Here is a 12,086-nt window from a genome sequence, read left to right as displayed (position 1 = left end):
GCCATCATTTTTTCACCAACAGTATTCTTTTCAGAGCGGAGTTGGCGATAAATTTAAACTTCTTTCACACAAAATATCTCCAGCACAGCGCCTACTGATGGGTTTACTCCACAAAAGGGAAAAATTGTTGGCAATATTTTGCCGGCTTGCACCGAGGTATCGTACTTTGTAGTTACACACTTTCTTTGTCCACCAACAATCAACACTGACCATTTCTCCACTTCATACGAAAACAACTGACGGTAATTATAGAGTACGCTCCTTCTCTGTATAGAACTCACCTGCTTTAGTGGATTTCAGTTTCTCACGGCTGTGACTAAGAAGATGCCTGTCTTCTAGATTATAGGGCCTTGTATTCTGGTAGAAGTTAACCAGCGTTTCAGAGGTTCTTACTGCCTCCTCCAACAGGGTGCCTAATTTTGGAGACAACAAAGACTTCCAAAACGTCGGTAAATTTGCACTAGAGTACACGGCGCCTCAACCCAGAAGACAGCCATCTTCGTACTTGCCGCCGTAAAAAACTCAAATCGTACTTATGATACTCTGGCTAACAAATAAGTTTCAATATTCACTACGGATAATTTTAACGCATATGTAGATTGCTATAAAGCCGTTCTTTTAGAGGAAATAGAATATTCTCAAAACACGTTTCTAAAATTGTTAATGCATTCAATTATCTTATCGGTACATTCTGTAAATTTATGGAACAGTTTTCATTTGCAATTCATTATCTCCAAAATCTTTGGATGGTTGTTGATATATTACCTACGTCTTACAAATAAGATGGACCAGACGGGGGATAGAAATGCCTTGAGGGACGTTTCTTACGTAGGAATTTATGTAAATAGATACATGTTAAAACAACTTTGGTGAGGTGCAGGACAACTGATTAATAAAACTCTGAATTCAGCTAATAAGATACCAGATATGTTTTCAACAATTCTGTGTATATTGCTTAATCTGTAATTAAAAATTGTCTCAGACATGAACTGCCATATGTGTGTCCAGTATACGGTTTCATGATATTAACTGACAAGATAAATGCATCGTCGGCCTCAAATATGATTTTAACCGGCACTGCTCTTCCGGATAAAGGTTTAGCCGACGGTAGACACAACTCTTTAATTCCATCTCCTTGTAAGAGGGTGTATGTTGTAAAATACCACTGTCAGAAACGCAGCCTTGACAACCAACTTACTGCATACATTACATTATAATGCACATCCACTACTGTGAATACTACTATAGTGGCTGTCATCAAATTGCATGCTGCAAGGTCACAGCAAAATTGTATTACGTTTGCACTAAAAGAAGAACCGAGGAAAGTGAACATAGCTCAAAACTTGCAGCGTAGCAAAAATAGAACCTCCATACTGGTGATCTACAGCCACGTGGTGAGGATAGGTGAAGTCCTTCCTTGGCCTTGCAATTTTGTGACGACTGTGATTTCAATTTAATGTACTCACATGAATGATTGTTCTCAGTCTTTTCAGGCAAATTCTGGCATAGTACCTTGAGAAGGTCATGAACATCTCCTTCAAAATCAGTATGTACTAACCCATAGGTTCCCAAACTTTTATACCTTGCGCCCCCCATAAAACATTTCATAAATTTCACGCCCCCTTCCAGACCAAGTGCAAGCAAACAGATTTGACATAAAATTTAGCTGTGAGTAGACATTTTTTATAATTTAGTATATATTATTTAATTAATTTAATTTAAAAAAACTGTAATAAAATATACGCTTCATACCTGGATTAATAGGACGGATGTGGTTGCTTCTGTGAACATATCTTATCATACCGAGTTTGGAGTTTTGAAATGGCCGCTCTAAGGTCCTTTTCCAGGTTAATCGTAGGTATAATTAGACTTATATTGTCGTTTACTTCCTAAAACCGCCGATGGTCTACGAGTCTGAATTCTACAGCACTATAAGACAACTAAACTGCCTCAATCAAGCAAAGGATATTAAAAATGTTTCTCCATATTTCGTTAAATAAAGTTTTTCATACAAACAACACGCCCCACCAGAAAACCACTTATGCTGCCTCGGGGGGGGGGGGGGGGCACACTTTGGGAACCTCTGTACTAACCATTTATGATCATATAATTTCATGCTATATAAACTCTGAAGAAGAAATAAAGAACATGTGGATAAATTAACCAGTCAATTAATAAGAATAAATTTTACTTTTTTTCCCCCCATAACTTCTCCTACCAAATTTTCTCTGGTCTGTTCCTTCTGTCTGCATGATTTTCTTCATTACACCATATTATTACGACATTTACGCATAATCTAAATCTTATAGTTTCACATTCAAAGTGGCCTCCAAAACAAAATACATATTTTTATTTCATTTATATCATTTTATAATTAATTCCTTAAAACTTAAATGACAAGTTAGTCAGCTATGCAATGCAGATTTGCACATATGTTAGGCACAGTTATGAAATACTGTGAACCTTTTGTGAAGAGCAGCAATTCTTTGCAGAGAATATTTGAAACTTAGCTTTAGTATTAGACATTTATACAGAGGGTTGCTAAAAGTGAAAAGGTCTTTGAACGATGGATGCGGATGAAATAAATGCCAAATGTTTATATAATTCCTCTATAATAAGAGAGGAATCTGAAATTTAAAAGAATTATCCAAATTACTGCAATCATAAGCACTGTTATCTTTCACTGCAAAAGCATTCAGTTCCCATGTAACTGAATTGTTTCACACGCTGTCATTTTTTGTATTTCATTTGGTTATCTTCTGTTCCCCTCCATATGTTCTCATGCATCATCAAGTCGAACAGCATAGAAGATAAAGACTTCCCCAACTATCACCTTTGTATGTTTGTAAACATAATTACACTCATTTCACATTTTTTATAAACAATCTTTATTCTGTCTGTTAGTCCTTTGGATACATTTGCCTTGTGTAGTGGTTTCTAAATTTCCAGTCTGCTTATTTTGTTGATGCCTTTTCAATATTAATAAAAGCCAAACATGTATGTCTGTCAAATTCCCACCTTTTTTCTGATATCTGCCTCATTATGAAAATTTAAGCAGCCATTGATCTGTTTTCTCTTAAACCATACTGTTCTTCTCTCAATTTACTTCCATCTGTCCTCTCATAAAGCACAACCCTTCATCCATGTTGCAAGAATATGACAATGTTGAAGCATGGAAATGTTTCTCAGAGTGATACACAGCAGCAGTCTAATCTGTGGCACTTTCAGTGTAGCTGAGAAGGTTTGGTAAGAACTCTGAGAATAGGGCTATAGTAAAACTACATTAGGTCCAGCAAACTTAAACCGAATTTAGAAGACCTAGCAATGTTGGTCTCCCAAAACTTATTATTGTCCAAATGTCAGACCAAACTATGGTTTTCTGAAGAATGATGACAATTAACAATTCTTAACGACATCATATTTTACTTCTCATGCAAATTCCACAGCTCATAAAACAGTTAGGCTAAATTAGTAATGGAAGGCAGTAGACATGACTGAAACCATCTACACATCATTAAAACTAAAACTACGGGTTGTTTCCCTGAAAGTTTGTAGTTTTGAACTTGTACAAAACGTGTAAGTGCCTCTCATAAGATTATTTCCTTCAAACATCTAATCTGCCTAGGGACTGTCCTATCTCAGTCATTGCCAAAACATTTACCACAAAAGTAGATACAATTATGCAAGAAGAGATTTCTCACTTCTTAAGAAGCCTTGAAGCACTGTTTGTATAAAGAAGACACTTCTGGAACCTTGGTTCAAACTTCTTCTTTTTTTAATTAATTCCATTCAGTTCATTCAAAACCCAAGATGACTCCTTAAGTAGAACTCTTTACATACAGATATTGTATTCAGATAAATCAATCACATGGAGTTTCTTTCAAACTCAATGAAAATGTTATTTAAAAAGTGTGACACTTATCTATTTTTCAAACTTTATAATTAAAAGGCCCATACATGATACCAGTCTGCAATGTAAACAAGTGACAGTACAAATTAGGCTAGCTTACACACTACAGCAGCCACTTGCAATATTCATTTTCTAAAGAATTTCAAAGAGTTAAGTTTGGTGTTTTTATGTGAGTGATTCAGCATGCTTAACTATAATTTCTCTATTTATATCTAGAGTTTCATAACCTTCAACCTTTGAATTGTTTGTTTTTGTATAATTCACTTTTTACGTGCTAAAGAACTGACTATATTCAGGAAAGATCGATAAATTTCGACTAATGGTCTTTGTTACTACTTGGTGATGCCATGATAATTGTTATTTCACGTTCCACCTATTGATGTTACATAAGTTACAACATATATAACACAAATATGGATGCACAGGTTCATGATTGCACGAACAATATCAAAACCTTTTGATATTTTTCAAGCTGCAACAACTTGTGCATACAGGCTGGTTCCGTGTGTGGGATCATTTAGGAAAATCCCTAATCTGAAATATGGAAAACGAATACAGGACACGAAGTTTATCTTAATAAAACAACTAAGAATCGAACGGGTATTTACACAAAAAATGTGGCACAAAGGTTATTATAAAAAATCACTAGGATTTTGTGGACTGTTTTTAGTTTTGCGTCAACAGCAAATTCAATTTTCGCGCGCCTCCTGGATATGCATTGTGTTTATCTACTAGTCCGGTGATTCTACCAGTTTGTCTGAATCAGCTGTTGGTGCGTTGGTTTCGTAGTTGTTGCAGACATGTAAAATGAGTTTCATTAATAGAGTTTATGTTACTTACCGAGCCTTTGTCGAAAATGCGAAACAAATTCCAGTCAGTGTTATGCAAAATTAAACATAAGATTTGCCTTTAATCTGAATCTGCATATAATCGGAATCCATTAATTGAATGTTTTGCAGGTTTGTAATTTCATTATATTTGTTCGTTTGTCACGTGGGCTTTTGCAGTCACATACTGGTTTGCTGTATTGTATTTATTATATTTCATGAGGGAGAGACGATTATAAAATCAGGTTCTTAAAGCATGGTAATTGCAGAGAATTACGAAAAATCCATAATCGTTTTCTCTGATAATTCATTCGTGATTCGTGAGGTTAGATGTGACATACATACACATACCATACACACACATCAGTGTATTAAGTTCTAACTGGTGAGATATTTTTTTATTATGAATAATGTTTGTTATGTTTATCTCATTCTAAACCTATACTCTTTGGTGGCGATACTAATATTATTATTTCACATCCAGAAATTGACTGTCTTCAAAATTGCATAAATGGTGTCTTTGCTAGATTGAACAAATGGCTTAAAGCCAATAAACTCACATTAGTTTCTCACAAAACAAATTTCATGAAATTGTGTACTAACAACAGAACTTATGTGAATCTAAATATAGGGTATGATGATAAAATAATCAAGGAAATAGAAACAACTAAATTCCTTGGCCTACAAATTGACAACTTAAACTGGAAAACACATATTCAATACATTATCCCTAAACTAAGCTCAGCATGTTTCGCTATGAGGACAGTTGCAGCACATGAAAATAGAAACTCTAAAATTAGTTTATTTTGCTTACTTCCATTCCATGATGTCATATAGAATCATTTTCTGGGGAAATTTAATGGACAGCAAAAGAGTATTGTACATTCAAAAGAGGATCATTAGAATAATGGCAGGCACTAAAAGGAGAGACTCTTGTAGGGAATTATTTAAGAAGTTTAATATTCTTTCGTTACCCAGTGAATTCTTGCCCTCACTATTATCATTTATAGTGGATAAAATGGAAAAATTTCATACAAATACAGATATCCACATTATAAGAACAAGATACAACTTTCATGTGCCAATTTCTAGCCTCAGTAAATATCAAAAAGGAGTTTGCTATACTGGAATTAAGTTATTCAATAATCTTCCACCTACTATAAAAAGTTTAAACCACGATATAAAAATGTTTAAGCCAGCGTTAAAAGAGGATCTCCTATCTCACCCCTTCTACTCAGTAGAAAAATTTATAAGTACATGTAGATAATAATAGTGATGGTTCTCATCATAATTATTTTCCTGTGATAATGTAGTTCCAAAAATCTGTGAATAGCTATTATAACTATGTATTTATATTTCTACTAGAAACAAGTATTGTATTTGTGCTATGACCTGTTTTACATCCTTGGCTTAGGCCTATAAAGGATCTATGGAATGTAAATAAATTCTATTCTATTCTATGACCTTAGCCCAGTTTTGCACACCAGTCCTGTCACATGAATGCTCACCAAGAGTTGATTAAATTCCTTAGATGCCTTGGGAGTCGGTAGGGTACAGTGTGGGATGTAGGAAAAATCCAGGGACAGTAATATGACCTGCTGAATTGAATTTATTAAAGGTTAGAAATACTGCGCTGGCGCAGTGTCATGGACCAAGTGGAGATCCTTTAGTGTTGTGTGTAGAGTTCATATGCTCCTAGTGCAAGCTTTATTACATTTGAAATATCAGACTCCTCCAGTGCAATTTCTGTGAAGTTAAGGGTAAGTGAAGACTGTTTTGTTCTATTCATGTTGGGGAAGAAGGTTGGTGAACGTACAGAAACATGTCATTTGTAAATTATCTGCATAACTGTAGACTTCCATAATCTTTATATTTACCAAATTATTCAGATGTGTATGTGTAGACATAATATATTCACTCAAAGTAAATTATTTATTAGATTTGCATGTGTCTGTTATTCACAATTCTATTATATCATAACTTGGAACCTGTAGTCATATTTAATATGTGATAATGATATGGCAGTTCATCATCAAAAATTGATGTGTATACAGACTGTCAACCTAACAATCAACATACAATAAGATGTATCCCTTAAAACTAATTTGCTAGAAATTATGACATGTCATCAGCAAATATGAAATTATATATGATATTTATTGTTGGAGGAATGTTATTTGTGTATACAACGAAGAGCAATTGCCATAGAATTGGCCTTTGGGGAAGTCCATATTTTATTCTTCCCCAGTTTAAGAACAAATTCTGAGTGTTATTAGATGATTTTATTTCAACCTTTTGTTTTATGTGTGTTAGATAGGATATGAACCAGTTATTGCTGAAAATTCTACAGTAATTTGCTGTATAATGTTTGTTGCAAGTTCAAAAATTGTTGTAAGTTTTGTGTCACTGAATCTTAATTGTCAAGACTGAAACTGCCTTTGTTTTACTTCACTCAAACTAATATTCTGTTTTGCTGACATGGCCAATAATGTTTTTCATGAATAGAGAAAATTTTAAGATAGTCACATTTATTAGGTTGTAGTCTGTATCTGTTTATTGGTAAAGAATCATGATTTTGAGTTTTACTTTAAATTTATAATTGAAGAACAAACTTGTATGAACTTGCATAACAGATTAAGTAGTATTTATTTCTACCATGAACACATATAATATTGTAATAATATGTTTATACATTTAAATTTGTAAATTTTTTTCAGCCAACATTGGCTTCCATTTAATGACATTTTATCTTATTATCCTATCTTTCATGTAATATCTATTTCTCTTCAGAGACAGTATAATAACAAAATGGGCCTTAGAAAGTTGGTTATGAGAATATCAGATTGAACTAGCAGAGCATAGTATCCAGTGTCATGATCTTGTTTCATTTGTGTAAAATCTTTAGATTCCAGTGTCAGAGATCCACTTTACATTTTATGGCTGTCTTCTGTCATTATCAGGGTGATCATCACCCTGATGATGGAGGCAGCAAGGACTTTTGAAATGTTGGTAAATGTCTACCAGGCTGCATGGCACTACAGCTCAGAAGACAGCCATCTTCGAACACACTGCCATGAAAACCTCAAATACCACTTCACATTTCTCCATTCGAAGAAATGCATTAGATCACCATATGTTCACATTTTCTTGAGTGTTACTGGGCTAAGGAAAAATTACATGTTTACTCTTGGTACTTAAGACATATATTCTTGTCTGTAAGACCGTAATGCATGTAATAAAATTATCAACAAACTTAGAAAGCTTTTGAAATTGTTGCAGACCTGTTACAACATGGAAAATATCACTCTCCTCTCTGTAAATGCTGTACAGCCTCAACCTTCTGGTGACATTGCTGTGGATAACCTGTATCCAGCATTAATAGAATGTTTCGCAGTTATCCTTTGTGGGTAAGAAGTTTCATACAAGTTGTTCTTGATTGTGTGTGGGTGTATTGCACACATTTATCAGTGATATTCATGGAATAATAAATTGTTGAATGTTCTTGTTTCATTAATGTGTTACAGTCTTTCATTATTGATCAAATTTGTGCTGTACTGGTACTTGTTTTTGTACAAGAATTTTTACTGATGACTTGACAATTAGTACTTAAATTTTAGGATTTTATATAGTATAGTTGCTTCTGAGTTATTGGTTACGTGGCTAACACAGTATACAACTTTGATACAGTGAGAATAAAGGAGGTTAGGTTGTCTGATGACAGTAATTTTGATAGATTTCATTACTAAACATTGACAGAGGATATTATCAAACCCAGTAAGTAAAATTAGAGGTTACATGGAAATATTACTGATATTGGGGTGTCATTTGCCACTGCAAGAATTCTGATTATTATGTACTTGTACTTCTGTTGGAATGGCACATTTTTAACTTCATATTTTGTTTGACAGGTACGATTGATACCTAATCTTACAGAGGAACTGACAGACACTGGCCACTATTTAATGATTGAAAAACTATGAGAAAGACTCTCAATCAAAAGAAACATGCAGAAATTGTTTGGGATGGGTGCATTTATGTAAATGACTAGTGATAGTGGGTAGTCAGTATAGTAACTGTGCTTTGAGCAGGATGACCAGGGTTAGATTCCTGGCTCGGCAGAGCTTTTTTCTACTATGTCCAGCCCATCTCTGACTGTACCCATCTCATCCACTGGGTACCAAAGCAATTTGAGAATGAAGCTGGTCATTCATGGCAATTGGCCCTGAGGTTAAGAATGCATATTGCAATGCCTTCACTCCCTCTTACATCTTCATAGCATGGTGCTTGATTAAGCACCAGGGAAGACTTTACCTTACCTTAACAGAATTTAAATAAGAATACCAAGTCTCTTGTTTAACTGCTGTTATTATTTGTTGATTACTATATTTTTGCTGCTATGATTTTGGAAGGTATTATTTGAACTTAATTTTTTGGGGGCTCATTGATAAAGTATTTCCAAACAGATATGATAATGCTTTTATATTGCTTCATTATGGGTGTCTGTTTTATCTCCATTTCACTTTAGAAATATTGCTTTACATAATAAGTCCCATTTTCAGACACTTTCTGTAACTTCTATTAAACATTGCTGACCATTATATTAATGTAGGTATACCATCAATTCAGTGCCATTATTATTATTCTTAGACATAGTTGTTACCATAACAATGTATTGTATTCAGTTTCTACTGTAATCTTTCTTTTGGTATGCCTGCTTCTTAGAACAATTAAGAATAGCTGTTGTGTTTCTAACTAATATAACTAATAACACGTTTATCTTATTAAAACACCTGACTGACAAACTCATTTCAAAAAATATCTTGTGCCAGTAATGGATTTAGCAGAAATTTGATGTTTGCCTTCTTGTTGCAGATATGTGGCTGGACGAATGAGACTTGTTTCTCAAGCAGAATCAAAGGGTCTCAACACTTTTGTTGGCTCATTCTCCCTGCCAGCACTTATCTTTCTTTCTCTTGCTGAACTGGATCTTACCTCTGTCAACTGGATGTTCTTGTTATCTGTTCTGGTGGCAAAGACTGTCGTGTTTCTTATAGTAGTGGCCGTTACCCTGCTTGTCAGTCGTCCCGTCAACACAGGACGTGCAGGGCTATTTGCTATTTTCTGCACACAAAGCAATGATTTTGCTATTGGTTATCCTATAGGTAAGTGGTAAGGAATGGTAGGTTTACCTTCTCTGAGAATGATATTCCCTTTTATAGTAAGCAGGAGACATTTATCAAGATGTTTCCATATACTGTTGATTCCAAAGTGTGGACAAAATTCTGCCACCAGAAATGTGAATGTTAGAAGAAGTCAGTAGTTATTTTATTTAAGGTATTATCAAATGTCATTTCTGTTTTAAGATTTCTTTCTGCATACCCTGAACAGATCCAGTCTCTGGTGGGTTTTTTGCATGCAAAATGGCTAGTATTTTATATTTTCAAACATTAAATTAATATGTTACTATATTTGCTAGTTTCCTCTGTCATATAATTTTATTATTACTAGTTGCAACATTTCAGAAAGAATGGATTTTCCTTTATGTTCAGGAGGTCTATACAGGACACCAGAAGACAGGAAAATCTATCCTTTGAAATGTTGTAATTAGTAATAACAGTAATCAACTGATGGTGATAAGGTCCAAAACAAGTAAATTACTAATTACTACTATTTATGTTACATACAAGTGAATCTATATATATAATAAAAATATCAACATAATATATGTTTGGGTCAATTTTTAGGTCTCATTTTGACATAGTACTTGAGAGTTTCATTTAACCTGCTGATGGTGGTTTCACTGAATCCTTTAATAGTTACTTGGACATTACTGCTCTGTAGTAAGTCTAACTGACTGTGTGAGACCAGGGAAGCTAATTGTGATCTCAATCAAGAAATTCCACATTTTGTACAGAACCTGGAGGTTCATAACTGTGTTCAAAAGGCCTATTAAATAAATCTTAATTGTATTATATATTTAAACAAAAAGGAGTTTGTGTTTTCCAAATTTTGAAGTTATTTTTATTTGTTCATTTATATACACATTCATTCCTTTTGAGTCAGGGTTTTTTAATTATAATTGGGCATATTATAAACTGCTGAGTGGTACAAACATTGAAACTAAATTAGAATGGCCCCTAATACTGATGGGATAACTGCATTCAGCAGGGTTTTTAATCACCTAGTCAAATTCTGTACCTTGTATGGAACTGTTTGTGGACCTTAGGAAGGCATAAGACTCAGTTAGAAGAGAGGTACTGTATGACATTTTTGGCATTTTGGAATACCAAAGAAACTTGTTAGGCTAATTAAGATGTGTATGGATGGGGTATCTAGTAGAATTCATATGAGTAACCTTCTGTTGGATCCCTTCCCATTGCTTTTAATTTTGCTCCAGAATATGTCATCAGGAAGGTCAGAGGGAATCAGGAATGGCTCAAATTGAATGGTTTGCACCAAGTACTTGCCTATGCTGATATGTCAATTTGCTGGGGGATGATGTGGTTACCGTAACCAAGAATGCAAAAACTCTCCTATAGGCTAGTATTTGAAATAGGTCTGGAAGTAAATGTGTACAGTACTAAATACATGGGCATAATACTGGATCAACATAAGCAACAGTGACAGAACGTAATTATAAGTAACACATTATTTGAAAATGTTTCAAAATTTAAGTATCTGGGAATGACAATAACAAATAGAAATGATGAAATTAACAGTAGAATACATTTGGGAAATGCTTGTTTTTATTCAATTCAAAAACTGTTATCATCTCATTTGCTATCCAGAACACTAAAGATCAGGATATATAAAAAATAATTTTGCCATTTGTCATATTTGGTTGTGAAACATGGTCTCTTACCTTGAATGAAGAACATAAATTAAAAGTGTTTGGAAACAAAGTGCTCAGGAAGATATTTGGACTTAGGAAGGATGAAATAAGTGGGTAATTTAGGATATTGCATAGCAAGGTGCTGCATGAATTGTACAGGTCACCTAGCGTAGTGAGGATAGTGAAATTTAGGAGGCATCAATAGGCTGGGCATGTAGCACACATGGGTGGGAAGCAATGGGTGCATACAGAATTTTGGTAGGGAACCCTTCTGGAAAACGACCACTGGGCAGACCAAGAAGGAGATGGGAGGATAATATCAAGATTGATCTTAGGGAGGTGGGATGTGAGGATGGTAATGTTATGGAGTTGGTTCAGGATCATGGCTGGTGGTGGGCTTTGGTGTTGTTCGTGTTGGACCTAACAGTTCTGCTACCAGGGAGTTAGTATGGAACATGAAGGCTCATTACCAGGTTTACAAGAGCTTGCTATTAGTGATGAGACATAAAGGAAAAGT

General features: G+C 34.4%; 1 protein-coding gene across 4 annotated transcripts in view; it reads left to right on the top strand.

The window, feature by feature from the left end:
- Positions 1 to 4,652: 4,652 nt before the first annotated feature.
- Positions 4,653 to 12,086, top strand: part of anchor (integral membrane protein GPR155 homolog anchor) — a 54,805-nt gene continuing 47,371 nt past the window's right edge. Inside the window, exons 1-4 of one of the 4 annotated variants that reach the window (XM_022059243.2) lie at positions 4,653 to 4,869; positions 6,356 to 6,497; positions 8,017 to 8,144; positions 9,610 to 9,899. In XM_022059243.2, coding sequence (XP_021914935.2) covers positions 8,029 to 8,144; positions 9,610 to 9,899 — 406 coding nt within the window. In that variant the 5' untranslated portion in view covers positions 4,653 to 4,869; positions 6,356 to 6,497; positions 8,017 to 8,028. Of the gene's footprint in view, positions 4,870 to 4,911; positions 5,123 to 6,355; positions 6,498 to 8,016; positions 8,145 to 9,609; positions 9,900 to 12,086 lie in introns of those variants that run through there. The other 3 variants (XM_022059244.2, XM_022059242.2, XM_022059245.2) reach the window with 3 other exon arrangements.

Source organism: Zootermopsis nevadensis, unplaced genomic scaffold (assembly GCF_977971745.1).
Source record: "Zootermopsis nevadensis isolate Lab colony 2312 unplaced genomic scaffold, Znev_1.0 Znev_ptg000006l, whole genome shotgun sequence".
In the NCBI taxonomy this organism is placed as follows: Eukaryota; Metazoa; Arthropoda; class Insecta; order Blattodea; family Termopsidae; genus Zootermopsis; species Zootermopsis nevadensis.
The sequence above is the reverse complement of the archived record's forward strand: the minus strand, read 5'-3'. Positions and strand labels throughout refer to the sequence as shown.